Source organism: Ranitomeya variabilis, chromosome 4, assembly GCF_051348905.1.
Source record: "Ranitomeya variabilis isolate aRanVar5 chromosome 4, aRanVar5.hap1, whole genome shotgun sequence".
In the NCBI taxonomy this organism is placed as follows: domain Eukaryota; kingdom Metazoa; phylum Chordata; class Amphibia; order Anura; family Dendrobatidae; genus Ranitomeya; species Ranitomeya variabilis.
The window spans coordinates 218,137,019-218,158,704 of record NC_135235.1 but is presented as its reverse complement, the minus strand read 5'-3'; the positions used below and the strand labels follow the sequence as shown (position 1 = coordinate 218,158,704).

Sequence of the window (21,686 nt, the reverse complement as noted above, 5' to 3'; positions counted from 1 at the left end):
TGATGGGGTTATTATGAAAAAAATAATGATTGCGCAGTTTGGTAATCTTGAAAGGTAAACCAGTAAAAAATGTTGTAAAAAAACCCTCCGAAACAGGTTATGATGATATCACATAATTGTGCCGATGACTTCCAGTGGCTGAGATTACCTAACCTTGAAATTAGCTTATCTGCCGGCAGCCGGAGCGACTTTCCTGCAATCATCTTAATTTTACTTGACGGGAAATAATTAATCCTCGGAGACAGGACGAATATCAGACGATTATTGGGTTAAATATCAAATTTCCACCGAAAAACAAATCCGGGTAATACATAAACATGAGCGTCCTGTCGACACCGCAGGGACAGGACATTTTGCCCGGCGAGATTATCGATTACGATTTCAGCCCGGACGCGAGACCTTTCTTTAGTCAGCGACTATAAACATTATGGAAAAAATAACAAGTATGTTTTTTTCACAAGACGCTGCGTGAAAATGGCTTTTTTTGGCTTTGACTTCAATCTTCTTTTTGAGTGGTTTTGACTTATCACAGTTATGATTCCCTCGCGGGGAAGAAAAAAACAGAAAAAGTGATCCGTCATTGATTTGAAACACTAGGCTCGGTTACCGCGGGTTTATAAAAGCAAGAAAAACATACGTTCCATTTTCGGTGAGAATGAAATGACCTCGGGGGGAGAAGGAGAGATGGGTGTGGGGAGGATGGTAGAAAACGCTAAATTATCCTTTTATGTGCAAATTAATATGCGCGATTATTGCAGGAAGCCATTTTGGAAGCATCCGTCAATCGAGACGAAGCAAGATCCATGTGTAAAACCAGCAGCTTACGACTTAGGAGCGTCCACGGTAATCAGAAATACTAGAAGCAGCCCAGTGTACAGAGCCGGGTATAAAGTGTTAGGCAGGTGTGGAAAAAACACTGCAAAGTATTAATAATTCATATTTAGCAATTAACAAAATGAGAAATGCAAGTATCTTCAATATTTGATGACCGCCTGTCACCTTCTTCTAGGTACACAGGTTTTGAAGGAACTTGACAGGAGATTGTTCCAAACATCTTGGAGAACTGACCCCAGATCTTCTGTGTTTGAGGCTTGTGCAGATCCTTCATGTGAGCGATCACCAAATATGGATTAAACTTAAATTTCTCTTTTTCATTCACTTTCTGCTAAATCATATAAATAAACTATTAACATTTCTATTTTTGAAAGCTTTTTACTCTGCAGCATTTTTTCCTCACACCTGTCGAGTTACTGTAGATATCCATAAACGTGATCTATGTATACCACATTCAGTAGATACATCTCCTCTTAAATAATTAATCTATAGATTTATGTTGGAAGATGTTAACCTTTGCATGTCAGTTTTTCCATTTTTGCTCTTTAGTTTTTGTTTTAAAGATCCATTTTTTTCTGTCGATATAGCCGCGTGGGGATTTGTAGCTGCAGCTTTGGATGACACCAAATCAATCATTTTACCAATATAATGTACTGGAAGACCAGGAAAAAAAATCCCAGTGCTGTGAAATCTGAAAAAGACCCCACAATTCCACCATTGCTTCAGGGTTTTATTTTAATGGTATAAATTGCCGGCATTGGGTTAGGTGTGGGCTCAGTTCTGTAAATCTCTCTATACAATTACATGAAGCATCGTTTTGTTATGTGGTCACAAAGGTGTCAAAATGCAGAAGAAAAAGTAAAAAAAAAGGGGAATATATTTGGAGATTTGCACCCCTTCAGTTGAAAGGGGAAGTCTATGAACACATGATGATCAAATCAATCTGTAATTATTCAAATTTTGTTACAAATTTTCCCAAAATTTGGATTCTCGAAAATTTTTCGAATTCAATTTTTGCATGGATCAAGCAAAATAGTGACCAGACGGGTGTTATTTTACGCTTCGTGCTTGGTCTTTGGTTCTTCTGGCACTCAAGACAAGAGATTGACCTCATCTGATCATGGGTGGGTTAATGGAGAGCATTAAAGATCGGGGATGTATGAAAAGATCCTTAGGGGAAGATCGTCCCTTTAAATCCACTTCTTTATTTCTACTTTTAGAGCTTTTATATAATTTTTTTTATACCCAGAATATGAAGAGCTACAATATCTCAATATTTGCAGTACGAAACGAACTTCATATGAATGGCAGAACCTGACAGGCATAAGATGTTGTTTTTATCCAAGGTTATGGGCCTCGATGATGGCGTGCGATTTCTGCCTGTGCCTGTCAGCATTTTGCCAGGAGAATCAAAGCTCCAGGGGCAGTGCTGGTGCCGCTCCGCTTTGGAGATTGTGGAGTGTGTAGTTTAGCCGTAATCTACCTCCTGCATCTACTCCTCTATTATCTTGCTCCCCTATCGCGGCAATGCAGGCACCCTATATATCTCCCCATTTATTGCCGCAGTCGCCCACTCTCTGCTCTTCCGTCTTATCTGCTGTACTTCTCTCTATTCCTGTCTGCAGTTTTCTGCAATTTCAATCAGCCGGCAGCCACAATGAGTCCTGGGTACAATTCTTATCACAGGCAAAGTGCTTGTCGTCCTCACCGCACAAAACTTTCAAGCATTGTTATGGCGCCGTAAGGAGGGGAAAAATTCAGGTTATGAAAAAGGCATGTCCTGGCAGAAACTGGAGGAAATGCCGAATGCTGATCACAGCGTTCTCTATGAATCGAACACAAGTCTGTGTCTCCAAGAACACAAGAAAACAAAAACAAGCACTACACATGACGCAACACACAGTCTGCACACACACACGAACAGTGCAAACTCCACACACACACAACGCAACACAGGCTCTACATACATGACACAACACACAGTCTGCACACATACGAGCAGCGCAGACTCCACAGACATAGAACGCAACACAGGCTCTACACGCATAGAAAGCAACACAGGCTCTACACGCATAGAACGCAACACAGGCTCTACACACATAGAACGCAACACAGGCTCTACACACATAGAAAGCAACACAGGCTCTACACGCATAGAACGCAACACAGGCTCTACAAGCATAGAATGCAACACAGGCTCTACACGCATGGAACGCAACACAGGCTCTACACGCATGGAACGCAACACAGGCTCTATAAGCATGGAACGCAACACAGGCTCTACATGCATAGAACGCAACACAGGCTCTACACGCAGAGAACGCAATACAGGCTCTACAAGCATAGAACGCAACACAGGCTCTACATCCATGGAACGCAACACAGGCTCTACATGCATAGAACGCAACACGGGCTCTACACGCATAGAACGCAACACAGACTCTACACACATGGAACGCAACACAGGCTCTACACGCATAGAACTCAACCCAGGATCTACACACATGGTGCAACAAACAGTCTGCACATGCACGGCGCAGCGCAGCCTCCACAAACAGAATGCAACGCAGGCACTACACACACACAGACTCTACACACGCGTGATGGGACACAGACCCAACACACATAATATAAAACAAGCGGTACACAAACACAACACAGGCTCTACACACACATAAGATGCAACACGCTCTACACACAGTTTGTACACAAACGCAACACATGCTCTACACATGACACAAAACACGCTCACGATGCAACACATGCTCTATGCATATAATGCAACACAGACTCTACACACAACACATGCTCTACAAGGACTACATGCTGTATGCAGCGCCCCAGAGTCCTGGTCGTTGCAGTACTGTGGCTCCGCCGCTAAGGGGGGCTATGGTACGTCTGATGGCACTGAAGGAGTTCATCTGACCAGGTATCACATACACCAATACATTTCACAGTCGGGCCTCCAGGGGGAGCTAAGGGTGCATTTATTAGGCCACTCCTCACCGTGTGGGTAAACTGGGGGTCAGGCAGGAAGTTAGTTGAGAAAGCTGACTGGGTTGGAACCAGGCAACACCTTGTGGCAGGGGGTGTTGTGGGGAAGATTCGGTAGGGTCCCTGTCAGGTTTGGGACCCTGACAGAGGCCTGGCAACAAGAAAGAACGCCACGGGACCGTGCCTGCTCAGCATAGCGGCGGTGCCCTAAGAAAGGATCAGAAGGGAGATATATTGTGCTGAGTGAGAAACGAGATCAAAGCAAGACGGAGAATACCAGTAGGAGTCGTGCTGTAAGACCGAGGCAACCTCCTACTGAGGCGCACAACCGGCGGCCGGAACGCCGAGGAAGTATTCATATATCTAGCTCCAAGCAATACTTCAAACCAACAGCAGGACAGTCAGTCACAGGCGGGCTGTCTCACCTAAATCACCTATGCAGACTTGGGGGGCAACCTGTGGAGAGGGGCGACTCTAGGGACCCGGAAGAGCTCCGAGCCTACCCGTCATACGGGTGCGTCCCAACCATAACACCGGGAGGGACGGAGGATTAGCAGAAGATCATCTAATCGAGTTGTTGTGAGGGAACACGAGAAACAGACACAACAGTTGTGGGGACTATCGCGTAAGCACAGCAGGGGAGGACCACAACACATAGCGCTAGCAGGAAGGCACAGATTTCCACCTGCAAGGAGAACTCTGGAGGTGCCATCGGACCGGCCGGACTTGCGCAGCCTGGTGAACCGTATTCCGGACTGAGGACCCAGAGACCTTCAGTAAAGAGGTAAAGAGACTGCAACCTGGTGTCCTCGTTATTTACTGCACCGCACCACCACCACTATCTACATCTATTACTGTACGCCCCTCGGCAGGGTCACGGACCGGGCCTAGCCACCGTGACAACCCCAGAGCAGAGACTCAGAGGCCCGGTACCGGGTACCCCTCGGCCCTGCGGCAGTGGGGGCGCTACACTGTACATATAGCAATGCTCTAGCACAGACTACAAGTTAATATACAGAATCCCAAGTTCACGCTTTCTGCCATAAGTAATCACACGGCTGCTGTCAGGGCCCAGGGGCCTAACACAAACTAAAGCAAATAATGACCATAAACAGTATATAAAAATACAAAAAACAAGCTACACACTGCACCCAAGCCTATTGCACCATGTCACTCAGAAAGACCAGGAGACAATGGTTTAGGCTTAGATACACGATGTCTGTTCTGCTGAGCCCCAGTATCTGAGCCTAAAGCAAACCTTACAGTACCACACATCATAGGCTTAGATACACAAGCTTAGATAACCAGTAAGCTTAGATACAGCAGCTCCATACTCCTGGAGATGGCTTTCGGCAGCGTTTCATGAATCACACATGATACATTGGTTCAGCGCTGCGGTGTTACATCTATAAAGGCGAGTGACACATGATAACAGAATCGAGAACAGTCGCATAAATAATACATCCAGCACTTACTCTACATAGACCCAGTCTCCTGGGGCGTAATACCAAACTAGAGCCCTTACCAGTGCTACCCTCCTTACTCTGGACATAGTAGAGCTGAAAGTGCTCCAGGTGTTACCTAGTATGGCTGCCATGGTGCAGCTCCTCCGGGGTCTCACCTTTTAGTTCCCTGCGGTCCCGGTACCACCTCAGCGTAGCTTCTGGCTTCGTCCTGGGTGCAGAGCAGATCAGTTCCACTTGTCCTCCTTCCACCGCCTGCTCCTTCACTTCCACGACTGGATTTTCTGGAGGAACTGCAAGAAGACGACTCCATTAATGGGCGAGATCGAAAAGCCATCTGGACAATGGTTCTGCTGTTTATCCGATGATGGACTGGACCCGCTATGTACAGAACGTCCCCTTATGATAGAGAATGATGTTTTTATTGCCAGCGCTAATTACTATGTTATTGTGCCTGTGCAGAAGAATTTTGAATGCAGCTCTTGATGTGAACTTAATGGAAGAAGTATTATCCTATTCTATGAAGTTTACAGAGTTTTGAAGTCGGAGATCTACTTTATTGGCACATATTTACCGAGCACAGTGAGCGTGGCGATCTGGTGATGCGTATCATCCGTATACAGCTGGCAGAAGTATCCTCCTTCATCCTCCAGCTTTGCATTGGACAAATGGATCTTGACCAGTTTGGGTGTGAACTCCACCAGCTGGAACCGCTCGTCCTTTAAAGCTGGAAACAGAGCAGACAAAACACAAAGACATTAAAATGATAAAACACCGAGGGGGGGAAAATCTAATATTAATATCTTATTCAGCTTCAGAGGTAGAGTCGGAGGTGAGAGTTAGTGGGGACCCCGAGATAGCACAGGAGATACAGAGGGGACAAGGGCTACGTGTAGGCCGGACCTGAAAGTGTTCGTGAAGGAATAATGGGCATGAGCTGGAGAAGGAAGTAGCCACTATGAGCGGAAACAGAAGATGTAATGAAGTTCCACCAAGTTATACCTTAAAATCAATTTACGGTATATATGTAAAAGTGGACCAGCCCCCTTCCTCACATATCCTGAAAGTTCTGGGTTCCTGTGTCATCAAACAATGTGTAGCCCTAGCGGGAAGTGTCTGGACAGCCCACCGATATACACACACTCAGAAAAATGGTGATGGCTTTAGTCTGAATTCAGACATCCATGTATCACGGTCCGCGGTACACAGACTGGACAACGGCCTTTTTGACCCAAACTTGACAGCCTCATAGGACGAGTATGAACCACGATAATCAAACCTCTGAGTTCAGCCTTAAGGACCAGGACCGGTGTTTAAAAATAATTAAGCATTGTTTTTTCTTGCCATTTCAGTCCCTATAATACCGTCGTAGATAGCCAAGATAAAATTGAGGTATACAGTTTAAATCCAGGCCAGCCCACCTTTCCTAACTACACCCTTGCTTACTAGGGGGCCACAAGAACAACTTAAACCACTCATTATTATTATTATTATTAGTGAGAAAAATTATCTTAAAAATGGAAAATGGCTCCCTTTTATTTCCCTTGTATGTTTAACTTTAACTTTGTGTCAGTCCTCAACGTCATTCCGACTTTCTCTTCATGCGCTAGGAAGCTCGGGACGAACAGCGCAATAGGTCAGAAGACTGCAGATGCACGGAAGGACACACAAGGCTGCATTGGTGGTCGCAATATTTAACTCTTTAAAACAAGGGTATGTCCAATGCCTCTTCCTCTGGTTGCAGAAATATCTAGAAAGCATTTTTTTTCCCAAATCCGAACCCTTCCCTCCTCCTCTTCCTCCTCTTTTTTTCTACTGAAGTTACATCTATTGAATGGAAACTGCAGATGTCGGGATAAAATTAGAAGTGGATTAGAATTAGCCTGAATCCCAGAAGAGGAGGGGGGTATCATTATGGTAAACGGCAACGTTTAACCTCCCCTCGTCTACCACGGTCTCCTCCTTTACCCAGACTTTAATTCCAGCCGACTGTAATGGAGCAGTGACACAGGAATTAATAGGTCCCTGAATCATCGACTCCGGAATATAAAAAAGGAAATGCCAAGCGCCAGCCGAGAATATGGAAGCAGGGGCGCGTCATCCTCGCAGATTTCATAATGTACCCACGCTCTGCCTAAGCAATGCTGAGACTAGTAGTTCCACTTTACCCACCATTTCTGCTTCTCATTTAAAGGGCAATTGCGCTTATGATTGATATTCGCATCAATGGTGCAGGGAATGTTTCTAAGACGAATAGTAATGATGTTTTATGAAAAAAATGATTAATACTCCAGTTTTGACCGATCTTTAAGGCTTCCTTGTCGCCCACTACTGGGTAATGTGTTGTGAATTGTGAGCGAGGAAAGCGAAGGGACACGTTAATATGGCTCAGGAAACGGGTTGCCACTTTACAGGTTTTCGGAAGCCGAACACCAATTTTCGAAAGCTCAACCCTCCGTAGAAGAATTGCAGAGGCAACGGTTTGACGCTTGACCGGTATTGTGCAGGCACCCTATTGGATAGCACGTGTGCATATCTGCTATATGTGGGGTGCCAGTGTATTTCTTCATGCCCAATTCGGAATAATCCCTTTAAAAAAGGATCATCCGGCACTGCACCATTGGGAGGGAAGCAATGATTGGGCCACATTCCCACATGATAGTACATACCACCTGTCAATCCAGCATGTTTCCAGGCAGGTACATGGGGATACAACCTAATTGGCACCACTCGCCCCCCATGCTGGAACACCCCTTTAATACTTATCACAGTCGAGGGTTCTCTATTTGTATCCAGGTCAGTCTTCTGAGACTTAAATGGAGGAGCCAATTTCTTTCCACGCTGTTAAAATGGTCCCCTAAGGAGTCCATAAACTTCATTTCTTAAAACACCTTTATTTTGGGCCAAAAATTATAATTTTTTGCATTGGGTTCCTTTAAATATTTTGCACTGTTTTTACAGGTTTTTTTTGTCTACCTGCAGATAGAGGACTGCAGAATAAGTTATCAGAAAATACATCAGTGAACTCGTTCTGAGTTTGGAACGTTTAAGTTGTCTTTTTCTCAACTCCTTATTGGTGATTTGTAACTACAGACCACATCAAAGTTGAGCTGAACTTTGATGTGGTCATAAATCAGCACAGAGGAGCTCAAATTAAAGAAAAAAAAAAGTGTGTCAAAGTTCTGAACAGGCTGATTGACAGATTCTTAGTAAACTCTTTCAGCAGCCAGGAATGTACAGGGACACAAATGGTGCAATATTTTTAATTAAACACAAAGTGCAAAAATTATTTTGGCCCAAAATATATGCATTTAAGAAAAAAAAATGCCCCTAAAGGTGTCCATATTAGCTAAGTTTTCAGATGGTAGACAGGATACAAAAGCAACAAACTCTCGAGTGTGAGAAGTATTAGGTCTGTATGGATTTCAACTCCGAGACCAACCCTAACATTTGTTTCAGCAAGTGGACAAACCATTTAAGGGTGGATTTTTAGTAGATCAGTAACGAAACAAGGAACGTGTAATTTTGAAGACTGGGACAACCACAGCCTTGCCGCGCTTGTGATTCATACCCACCACGCGTGCCGTTGAAGAAGAGGGTCTGACGGGAAGGATTCTGAATGACCACAATGGATCCATCGTACTGGTGAAGCCGGCAGCTGATCTCCGCCGTCCCACCTTCTACAACCGTCACGTTTTCAGCCTGGACCTCCTGAGAGAACGCTGCAAGACAAAAAAAAAAAAAAAAAGGGGTGAAAAAAATAAAAAAAATAAAAAAGTTAGAACAGTTCAAGATTCCTGGATTTTAAGAAGCAATATTATTTCATAATCTCTGCATGAAGAAATGAAGTTGACGGGAGACCAGGCACGGAAGGCGAGAAAAGAGGTCGGGATGAGAATGACATTCGAAGACAGTGGAGAGAAAACGATCCCGGGAGGCTCGAGGCGCCGCTGTTGAAGAGAGGGACACGGCTCCCTAAATAACGAAGCATCAATGCTTTGAGTTTCTTTGACATTTGTGAGGTTTTTCTGCTCGTCAGAAGGAAGGAGCTTGTTAACCGAGGTCTTTACACTGACACAGATCATTAGTCGGGAGATTTAGGCTGAAGTTTTACTCAACCCTAAACAACAGAAAAAAAAATTGTCACAGGCGAGAGCCAGCGAAAATTATATGGTCTATTAAAAAGGACAAAATCCAACCAAGAAAGCCCCCCCATACCGAAAGTGTAAGCCTGGTATCAATGCCAGATGACCGGACCAAAAATGGGGTTAATAATGCAGCAAGAGGATCACCTTCCACATAATTAGAGAAAATTAGAAGCCTCAGCGCACTACCCTCCTGGTGGCCACAAAACATCTTAATCAGCCGGCGCACATGGATACAAACAGACGAGGATTTGTGCAGTCTGCAGGGTAACATACACGCCATTCGGACCATTTATCAAACCTGACTTTCGAGGTGGCTATGGCGGGTAATAAAAGAAATGCTCATTAAAAGTGTCTAATTTCCAAACATATTTATGGCCGGTGCTGCGTTAAGCCATATGTCTCAGTGCTCGGAGAGATGCACCAATTTTGGACTGAGCGGACCACCAGGAGGAATTAAGGAATGCTGAATTTACACCCCCACGCTACTCCAGTTTCCATGGGTGGTCATAGCCATAATACGCCGACCCGTCACCTTCTCAATCCAACCCAACCTTTCCAGATTCAGAATTTGGCTATCTGATGGCCACGATTGGGGGGATTGTGGTGGGCTCCTGGCACACCAATCAAGCTGCTGCAGGAATGTTGACGTTTGCTACCTCTTTAGTTGGCACCAGTGAAATAGTAATTTTTCCTCCCAGGGAGAGATAATTTGCAGGTATTTTTCTCCCAGGGAGTATTGCCAGTAAGACTTCTTATTCACTAGGTCTCCTAGGCAAGGAGCACAGTGGTTGCCAGCTCTTTGCTATAGAGATTGTAAGTGCGGTTTTAAAGCTGGCTGGATCGCTGCCCCCCATGCCTCACCCATGCCGCAAAGTTGCCCCCCTACCTGCGGCATTAGAGATTGCATAGTTTGGGCCAGCAGCATGACCATTTAGGGGGCTGTGGGGCCATCATACTGTGTATAGAGGAGTTGTGGGGTCCTCATACTGTATATAGGGAGCTGTGGGGCAATCATACTGTATTGCAGGGGAGCTGTGGGGACATTACACTGTATGTATAGAGCTGTGAGGGCATTATACTGTATATAGGGGACCTGTGGGGGCATTATACTGTATATAAGGAGCATTATACTGTATGTAGTGGAGCTATGGATGCCATCTTACTGTATATTGGGAGCTATGGGGCAATCATGTTATACAGGTCCTTCTCAAAAAATTAGCATATAGTGTTAAATTTCATTATTTACCATAATGTAATGATTACAATTAAACTTTCATATATTATAGATTCATTATCCACCAACTGAAATTTGTCAGGTCTTTTATTGTTTTAATACTGATGATTTTGGCATACAACTCCTGATAACCCAAAAAACCTGTCTCAATAAATTAGCATATTTCACCCGACCAATCAAATAAAAGTGTTTTTTAATACCAAACAAAAAAACCATCAAATAATAATGTTCAGTTATGCACTCAATACTTGGTCGAGAATCCTTTGGCAGAAATGACTGCTTCAATGCGGCGTGGCATGGAGGCAATCAGCCTGTAACACTGCTGAGATGTTATGGAGGCCCAGGATGCTTCAATAGCGGCCTTAAGCTCATCCAGAGTGTTGGGTCTTGCGTCTCTCAACTTTCTCTTCACAATATCCCACAGATTCTCTATGGGGTTCAGGTCAGGAGAGTTGGCAGGCCAATTGAGCACAGTAATACCATGGTCAGTAAACCATTTACCAGTGGTTTTGGCACTGTGAGCAGGTGCCAGGTCGTGCTGAAAAATGAAATCTTCATCTCCATAAAGCATTTCAGCCGATGGAAGCATGAAGTGCTCCAAAATCTCCTGATAGCTAGCTGCATTGACCCTGCCCTTGATGAAACACAGTGGACCAACACCAGCAGCTGACATGGCACCCCACACCATCACTGACTGTGGGTACTTGACACTGGACTTCAGGCATTTTGGCATTTCCTTCTCCCCAGTCTTCCTCCAGACTCTGGCACCTTGATTTCCGAATGACATGCAAAATTTGCTTTCATCAGAAAAAAGTACTTGGGACCACTTAGCAACAGTCGAGTGCTGCTTCTCTGTAGCCCAGGTCAGGCGCTTCTGCCACTGTTTATGGTTCAAAAGTGGCTTTACCTGGGGAATGCGGCACCTGTAGCCCATTTCCTGCACACGCCTGTGCACGGTGGCTCTGGATGTTTCCACACCAGACTCAGTCCACTGCTTCCTCAGGTTCCGGTCACCTCTTCTCGTTGTACAGCGTTTTCTGCCACATTGTTTCCTTCCAACAGACTTACCATTGAGGTGCCTTGATACAGCACTCTGGGAACAGCCTATTTGTTGAGAAATTTCTTTCTGGGTCTTACCCTCTTGCTTGAGGGTGTCAATGATGGCCTTCTTGACATCTGTCAGGTCGCTAGTCTTACCCATGATGGGGGTTTTGAGTAATGAACCAGGCAGGGAGTTTTTAAAAGCCTCAGGTATCTTTTGCATGTGTTTAGAGTTAATTAGTTGATTCAGAAGATTAGGGTAATAGGTCATTTAGAGAACCTTTTCTTGATATGCTAATTTATTGAGACAGGTTTTTTGGGTTATCAGGAGTTGTATGCCAAAATCATCAGTATTAAAACAATAAAAGACCTGACAAATTTCAGTTGGTGGATAATGAATCTATAGTATATGAAAGTTTAATTGTAATCATTACATTATGGTAAATAATGAAATTTAACACTATATGCTAATTTTTTGAGAAGGACCTGTATGTAGGGGAGCTGTGGGGCCATTATACTATATCGAGCTCTGAGGGTATTATACTGTATATAGGGAACATTATACTGTATAAAGTGGAGCTGTGGAGGCCAACATACTGTTTGAAGGGAGCACTGGGGACATTATACTGTGTATAGGGACCATTATACAGCACATAGTGAGCATTATACTGTATGTAAAGGAACTGTAGGGGCATTATACTGTATATAGGGACCATTATACAGCACATAGTGAGCATTATACTGTATGTAATGGAGAATTATACTGTATGTAAGGGAGCTGTGGGGGCATTATACTGTATATAAGGACCATTATACAGCACATAGTGAGCATTATAATGTATGTAAGGGAGCTTTGGGGGCATTATACTGTATTTAAGGGAGCTGTGGAGGCCATAATACTGTATTTAGGGAGCTTTAAGCTGTATATGGAGGACCCGAGATGGCATTATACTAAATATAAGCGAGCTGTTGAGGCCATCATACTGTATGTAGAGAACTGTGGGTGCATTATACTGTACATAGGGGAGCGGTGAGGGGATTATTCTATATTTAGGGAGCATTATACTGTATATAGGGGAACTATGGGGGCATTCTGTATATAGGATAGCAATGCAGCATTGTACTGTGTATAGGGGAGCTGTGTGGGCATTATACTGTATATAGGGACCATTATACTGTATACAGGGGAGCTGTAGAGGCCATCATACTTCATATAGGAGTGCTAATAGTCATCATAGTGTATATAGGGGAGCAATGCGGCCATCATACTGTATGTAGGGAATATGTGAGGCCATTACACTGTATATGGGGACTTCATACAGTGCGTAAGAAGTTATTTGATCATCATACTATATATAGGGGGCTGTGGGGTAGCAGTTCATTAGAAATCGCAATACAGCACCATTTACTTGTATGGCATCATGGTGTTGTAGCTACACAGTGCAAACTGTGGCCTCACCACCTCGGCTGTGCTAAATTTAACACAACCTAACAGGAATTTTCCAAGTGGGCCCCGACCGTAATTTATCTTGGGCTCAGGGCCGGCGTTAGGGGCAGGCAGACCAGGCAGCTGCCTGGGCCCCCCGCTCCCCCAGGGGCCCCCAGCTAGCAGCAAGACACGCAGCTGCTATGGGGCCCCTGTGAGGCAGGGGGGCCTGCCTGCCGCCAGCGCTGACTCCCCCGCCGCATTGAACTATACCGGCGTCTGCCGGTACAGTTCAAAGCAAAGATGGAGGAGAGAGCGTCACCTGACGCTCCCTCTCCCATCATTCCCCGCTCTGCCTCTGACACAGCGGGTGCGCGTCATCGCGTGCTCACTGTGTGCCAGGCAGTGCGGCGGCAGCCGCCGACACAGGAGCAGGGAGCAGCGCGGGCTCAGGGAGAGGTGAGGAGCTTGTGTTTTTTTTGTTTTTTTTTAATGGACTGTGAGGCCATTCTCGGGAGGAGAAAGGCGGGGAGGGAAGGGGGGATGTGGGCTGTGCTGTATACTACTGTGTGCAGTGCTGTATACTACTGTGTGGGCAGTGCTGTATACTACTGTGGGCAGTGCTGTATACTACTGTGGGCAGTGCTGTATACTACTGTGGGCAGTGCTGTATACTACTGTGTGGGCAGTGCTGTATACTACCGTGGGCAGTGCTGTATACTACCATGGGCAGTGCTGTATACTACTGTGTGGGCTGTGCTATACACTACTGTGTGGGCTGTGCTATACACTACTGTGTGGGCTGTGCTATACACTACTGTGTGGGCTGTGCTTTATACTACTGTGTGGGCTGTGCTATATACTAAGTGGCTGTGCTATATACTACTATGTGGGCTGTGCTATATACTACTATGTGGGCTGTGCTATATACTACTATGTGGGCTGTGCTATATACTACTATGTGGGCTGTGCTATATACTATGGGGGTATATTATATTCTATGGGGGAGGCTGTATTATATTTATATTCTATGAGGGGTGATTGCATCATACTCTATGAGGGGGCTACATTATACTATATGGGGGGGCTGCATTATATTCAAGGGGAGGTTACATTATACTCTGTGGGGGGTTACATTATAATCTGGGGTGGCTGCATTATACTCTGTGGGCTGGCTGCATTATACTCTGTGGGGTGGTGGCTGCATTATACTATATGTGGGCTGAATTATATTGTATCGAGGACTATGGGGAATACATTACACTATATGAAGAACTATGGGGTGCATTATACTATGGGAAGTGAATTGTACTACATGGATGACTATGGCGGTGCATTATACTATATGGAGCACTGTGAGAAGTGTATTATGCTATATGGAGGACTGAGGAGTATATTTTAATATATGGAGGACTATGAGGAGTGTATTATACTTTATGGAGGACTATGGGAAGTGTATAATACTATATGGAGGACTATGAGTGTATTATACTATATGGAGGACTATGGGGCACATTATATTATATGGAGGACTATGGGGTGTGCATTTTACAATATGGAGGACTGTGGTGCACATTATAATATATGGAGGACTATGGGGTGTATTATACTAAACAAGCAAAATGCTGCATATTCATTGGGTGATTGGATTGTTTATGCCGGAATAAAAATCATTGTTCTCAGCAGCACATCACCGGTGTAAACTGTAGATGTGCTGCTGATAACATGATACTGTATGGTGATCTGTTCGTGATCTATTAGTGATCGTTCTGTCCCCTTCATTCTTTCTCAGACGGTGGAAAGAGGCCGGGAAACAAGCGTCCAACGACTTCAGTATTGTCGATCACACTCGTTTAGCGGCCTGAGATCAGCGCATGTAAATAGAACCGAAATGCTTCTGTATGATGTGCAATATGTTAGCATTTGGGGCCCCATTTTAAACTTTGCCTAGAGCCCCACTTTGCCTAAAACCGGCCCTGCTTGGGCTCCCTGCTATAAATGGATGGGCCCTTTAAGTACCACATTCGAGGACTATATACGTTACAGTTAAAGGCTTTAACTCCGATTATAGAACTACAGAGTGAAAGTAATGAAGGCGAGGCTCTGACAACCACTCCATTATTATGCTCTACGAATAATGGGTTGTCACCACTGGAAACAGAAGAGCTATTACTGTAATATAGGGGATGCGAAGCACCATTAGGATTAAACCACCATTGTGGTGCAGGGAAAATGACATAATGGGAGGATTATGGTTTAGGGGGGGAATTAGATCTAGAAAATAACATAGTAGCGAGTCCCCCGGGAGCGGACTACGCCGGTAATACAGCCCTCGCCGGTCCGGGGCAGGTAGCAATGACAATACCCGCTGTATGGAGGAGACGAGGATTCGTGACAAGCTTCCGCTCCGCATTTCTAAAAAGAGCAAACGAAGCTCCTGACAGGTGACGCCGCTTTTCACAAGTTACACCGGTGACACTTTTTTTCTCTTTTAATAACTGCATATTGTCAGTGCCGGAGCGACGTGCCAGGATCGGCTCTACGCTAATTAAACTGGGCCGAGGTTATTCTGTGTGATAATAACCGGGCACCACTGGGGTGGTGAGACCACTGAGGTCACCTCACCTTCTCCATATAATTGTGGAAACAGCAGAGCAAGGGTTGAAGGATTAGATGGGTGGTCCACCTTTGGGGACCACTTTTGTTTTACATAAACACATTTTTTGGGGTAAAAATCATTTTTGCAATTGGGTTTTATTAAAATGCTATGGGCATCGGTCAACTCTTCTTTAGCAACAGATTCCTGCGAAGTAGAAAGGCCATTGTTTACTATGGGCAGCCATTTTGAATTTCAAAATGAAAGTTGGTTGCTATAGTCAACTCTGTTCCACTCCTTAGCAACAATCACGCCGCTACTTCCATTTTTGAGTGGAAAATTGGTATCTGGTTGCCAGGGGTGTTAGTATAGTGGGGGCACCGGGGGGGAGGCCCATATGAGCATATGAGGAGAAGTGGGTAGCCATTTTGAATTATTTCAACATGAAAGTTGGTTGCTCTGGTCAATTCCATTCCACTCGCACTGTTAGATTTTACCTCCTGAACACATAACCAGGTTTGAAGCGCCCAGTTGAGCGGCCCATGGATTAAGGTTTCACTCACGTTATCAGTATATGCTCTCGTAAATCTGTTGCATTGTGGGTCATCCCCCTCAGGGCCCGACCAACTAATTCCTGTGCATCAGATCACATTTCCTACGGACGCAAATTCAGTCCTTTCCTTCCTATATCAGTATCTTTTTCACTCCGAACAATTAGGAGATGTAAAAGTCTTCACGCCCTGCTATGGATTTCAAGGGTGACTTCATATGTCAATTGTAAATAATACAATCATAGGGCCCCAAAGGAGGGAACTCCCTACGGACAATAATGGATGGAGTTCATTATTCAATAGTGTTATATGATGAGGTTCCCACACGAGTGAGCCATAGTCACTCACAAAACTAATTCAGTACTGGTTGGGATGACCAAAACTGGACACCATTTTTACTCAACTGAAGACCTACATTGGCTGTGACTAGCAAGAGACTTCAGGGACTGAAGTCTTGTCAGGAGTCCAGAATGGACCCTCACCCATGGGGGCCACAGAGCTGTGGCAGATCGGTGGCCATAAAAGAAGAGTGAAAAGTTGTGAGAGGGACATCTACACCCGTCACTGAATATACAGTAAGTCTTATGCAATGGCGAGCAAGTGGAGATGGAGGCTATTTTATGGTCTGAAAGAGAATCCCAGATCACTTTGTGCCTTATTATTGACCACCAGCTAATCCTGCAAGGCTGTGTCCCCCATACACAGTGCAGAATACAGTACCTATAGTGTCTATAGGGTGTATGTGTGTTGTATACACTGGCGGTTACAGATAGAAAAGGGCCCCCATTCAAAAACAACATATGGGCCCTTTTCAGTCTAAGGGTATGTTGCCACGGTCAGTATTGGCAGCGCTTTGGACGCAGCACATGTCCGCTCCGTCCATAGCGCTGCCGGCTTTTGTACACGAGGTGATTCCGCATGTGTTCATTGAACCATGCGGAATCACCGCATCCTATACATTGTATTGGTGACTATCTTGCGGAAGTGGAGCATCTCCGCAAGATAAATAGACATGTTGCAGTCTGGAAAGACGCACCGCATGTCCGGTTACGCAGGGAAGCTGGAGGTTTTTATGTGGTGTATGGATACTGTATAAATGGTATGTGTGTATATGATGTCTATGTATATGTGTTTATATGGAATGTGAACAGTGTATATATGGCATGTGTGTATAGCTTATTTATGACATATGTGTGGATAGGCTCCATCCATGTTCCCCATTCAACATGGAAACCGATTGTTGAAACTTTGAGCCCCTCCTGCCCTTGCGACTTTATTTTAATTTACGTACTAGAGGGCTTATGGAGTGAGGGGCCATTCCAGTGTGGTCTCACCACCATTGTGCTGTCATGTTACAGCTGTCCCAGGTGTTTAGGAACGTAATGGTGTCAGGCTGCACCAGACGGGGCGTCATTTTTACTTTTGCCATGGAAGTCCAGAGTCCCCTATTTACACTACCCGTCTCCGGCCGTTGTTCCACTACAACTCCTAGCATGCCCTGATTGATGCAGACAAGGCACGCTAGGGGTTGTAGTTTTGCAATGGCTGGAGACAACCGTCCTGCGGGCTGCAGCACCGCGTTGTTTGCAGATCTGGCCTAGTATTTTAAGCCTAACAAGGCATGGAGTAGCGGGAAATCCTGGCTGACTCAGTGGTCAGGTGCAGGCTCCACTATGAAGACACGGCCTCCCGCTGATTATAATTAATATAATTAGTGGTAAATGAGAACTTGAAATAAAAGCGTTTTAGCGACATCAGGTAGATTGCAGCTCCTGCTAAATACTCAAAGCCACACACGGCGCGGCTGCTGCACACAGAATGACATATGCTTTGCTTCTCGCAATGGTGCGTGGGATTTTACTCGCTTCATACACAAAACCAAGTCTTGGCACCGTCTGCCACTCACTCCGCATGATTTCTGCTAATATCTGGGTCAATTCTTCTATTTCAGGAATATCGAAGTTTTCTGATCTGCAGTTAACCCTTCTATTCCCCAGTACAATGTTTGGTCAAAATGAAAAGGGTTAATAGGAATAACTCAATGCCTCGACTCCGTTAGGTTTATATTCAGGGTATTTCTGTTGTGTCACAGATCTAAATTTGCTGTAAGAACTGCTAGGAGCAGCATTGGTTGTATTTGGTGAGAAAAATATAGAATGTTTGTCTGCAGTCCGATCTAAATTTACAGGGAAAACATTTTGTTTTACAGAGGTTGTATCAAGTGACAAAATAACGCTGTTCTTTTATAGTTGCTTCAACGAAACTTCACTTCAGACCACCTCAGCCTTGTTCCGACACACCGATCTGAGCCAAAGCCGCCTCCGGGCCCACCAACCATGGCCAAAGCCACCTCCGGGCCCACCGACCAGGGCCAAAGCTGCCACAGGGCCCACCGACCAGGGCCAAAGCCACCTCTGGGACCACCGACCAGGGCCACAGCTGCCTCTGGGCCCACCGATCAGGGCCAAAGCCGCCTCTGGGCCCACCGACCAGGGCCAAAGCCGCCTCTGGGCCCACCGACCAGGGCCAAAGCCGCCTCTGGGCCCACCGATCAGGGCCAAAGCCGCCTCTGGGCCCACCGACCAGGGCCAAAGCCGCCTCTGGGCCCACCGACCAGGGCCAAAGCCACCTCTGGGACCACCGACCATGGCCAAAGCCACCTCCGGGCCTACCGACCAGGGCCAAAGCCGCCTCTGGGCCCACCAACCAGGGCCAAAGCTGCCACTGGGCCCACCGACCAGGGCCAAAGCTGCCACTGGGCCCACCGACCAGGGCCAAAGCTGCCACTGGGACCACTGACCATGGCCAAAGCCACCTCCGGGCCTACCGACCAGGGCCAAAGCTGCCTCTGGGCCCACCGACCAGGGCCAAAGCCACCTCTGGGCCCACCGACCAGGGCCAAAGCTGCCACTGGGCCCACCGACCAGGGCCAAAGCTGCCACTGGGCCCACCGACCAGGGCCAAAGCTGCCACTGGGACCACTGACCATGGCCAAAGCCACCTCCAGGCCTACCGACCAGGGCCAAAGTTGCCTCTGGGCCCACCGACCAGGGCCAAAGCCGCCTCTGGGCCCACCAACCAGGGCCAAAGCTGCCACTGGGCCCACCGACCAGGGCCAAAGCCACCTCTGGGACCACCGACCAGGGCCAAAGCCGCCACTGGGCGCACCGACCAGGGCCAAAGCCGCCACTGGGCCCACCGACCAGGGCCAAAGCCGCCACTGGGACCACCGACCAGGGCCAAAGTTACCTCTGGGTCCACCGACCAGGGCTAAAGCTGTCTCTAGGCCCACCAAACCAGGCCAAAGTCGCCTCTAGGCCCACCGACCTGGGCCAAAGCTGCCTCCGGCCCCACCAACCTGGGCCAAAGCCGCCTACGGCCCCATCGACCTGGGCTAAAACCGCCTCCGGCACACCGACCCGGGTGAAAGCCACCTCCGGCACACCGACCCAGGCTGCCTCCCACCAACTCATTGGGGGTCTTTCCACCTCCCACCAACCAACTGAAGTTCTACCAGCTCTTGTCAACCAACTGGGGTCTTGAGATCTGCCATCAACCAACTGGAATTCTGCCGCCTCCCACCAACCAAATCTAGTCTTGCCAACCTCCTCGAGTCTTGTCCCTTCCTGCCAACCAACTGGAGTCCTGTCACCTCTTGCCATTCAACTAGAGTCTTGCCATTTCCCACCTCACCAACCAACTGGAGTTCTGCTGTCTTCCACCAACCAATTCTGGTCTTGTGTCCTCCCGCCAACCAACTCAAATCTTGTCGCCTCCCGCCAACCAACTTGAGTCTTGTCACCTGTTGCCAAATCAGCCCAACTACATTAGACAATACAATGGTTTCCCACTAGGCATATACTTGATGCAGACATAGTAGGGTGGAGATGATCATTTTCGCTGAGTTACGGTAATAGTGCCTTATAAACCAATAACCAAAGACCCATGTAAAATCCCAGATAACTGTGCAATGCCACACAGTAGTGTCAAAAACACACTCCGTTCTGCTCCTTCTAAATTGTTTTACCATTTTTGCTCTGCATTCCTTCCCTTTTGCCCTCATTTTCTATACATATGTATTTTCTTCTCTTTCTGGCAGTTTGTTTCCCTCTTGTTACTTCCCAGTCTGCCGCCCGCAATATTTGCATTAATTCGCAGACCTCGGGAATCTCAAGGCTGTTCTGTGTTTGGACATAATCTGATGACAGTATCAGCCGCTAAACGCTTTTAAAGTGCCGCATGCGGTGGCTGGAAATTAAGGTTCTGGAGGAGTTTAAATATCACCGAGCAATTGCTCTTTCCCTGACAGAAAGTGAACCCATCACTCCCGTATAACCTCTCGCTGGAATGCCAAGTGCACCATAAAACCTGCTTATATGGCCGTCACCTATTACACGAGCTAAATCGCCAACATATAGAATATACGGCAATCGGTGTCCAAACCCAACGTACAGACATCATATTGGGACAACATCCCCCCAAAAAACTAATTTTAGGGAGGCTTAGGTGATGCAGCTTCATATTTGCCAGTTTATTATTATTTTTTTAAAATAATGAGCACCGCCCACAGAGGGTACACGATGAGCAATGCCCATAGAGGGTCACGACGAGCAGCGCCCAGAGGGTCCCGACGAGCCGGATCCACGATGAACAATGCTCATAAAGGGTCCCTGACGAGCAGCGCCCACAGAGGGTCCCTGATGACCAATGCCCACAGAGGGTTCCTGATGAGCAGCACCCACAGTGGGTCCCCTATGACCAGTGCCCACAGAGGGTCCCGACGAGCCGGGTCCACGATGAGCAATGCCCATAGAGGGTCCTGACGAGCAGCGCCCACAGAGGGTCCAGGATGAGCAATGTCCATAGAGCATCCTGACGAGCAGTGCCCAGAGGGTCCCGACGAGCCGGATCCATGATGAACAATGCTCATAGAGGGTCCCTGATGAGCAGTGCCCACAGAGGGTCCCTGATGACCAATGCCCACAGAGGGGTTCCTGATGAGCAGCACCCACAGTGGGTCCCCTATGACCAATGCCCACAGAGGGTCCTCAATGAGCAGTGTCCACAGAGGGTTCCCGATGACCAATGCCCACAGAGGGTTCCCGATGACCAATGTCCACAGAGGGTTCCCGATGACCAATTTCCACAGAGGCTCCCCGATGACCAATGCCCACAGAGGGTCCCCGATGACCAATGCCCACAGAGGGTCCCCAATGACCAATGCTCACAGAGGGTCCCCAATGACCAATGCCCAGAGAGGGTCCCCAACGAGCAGTTCCCACAGAGGGTCCCTGCCGATGACCAATGCCCACAGAGGGTCCCCGATGACCAATGCCCACAGAGGGTCCCCAATGACCAATGCCCACAGAGGGTCCCCAATGACCAATGCCCACAGAGGG

General features: G+C 46.8%; 1 protein-coding gene across 1 annotated transcript in view; it reads right to left on the bottom strand.

Moving 5' to 3' along the window:
• Positions 1-21,686, bottom strand: part of CADM4 (cell adhesion molecule 4) — a 337,519-nt gene that overhangs the window by 62,167 nt on the left and 253,666 nt on the right. Inside the window, exons 2-4 of the mRNA XM_077259994.1 lie at positions 8,867-9,013; positions 5,866-6,018; positions 5,450-5,584 (exon numbers count right to left, since the gene is read on the bottom strand). Of these exons, the coding sequence (XP_077116109.1) occupies positions 5,450-5,584; positions 5,866-6,018; positions 8,867-9,013 (435 nt within the window). The remainder of the gene's footprint in view (positions 1-5,449; positions 5,585-5,865; positions 6,019-8,866; positions 9,014-21,686) is intronic.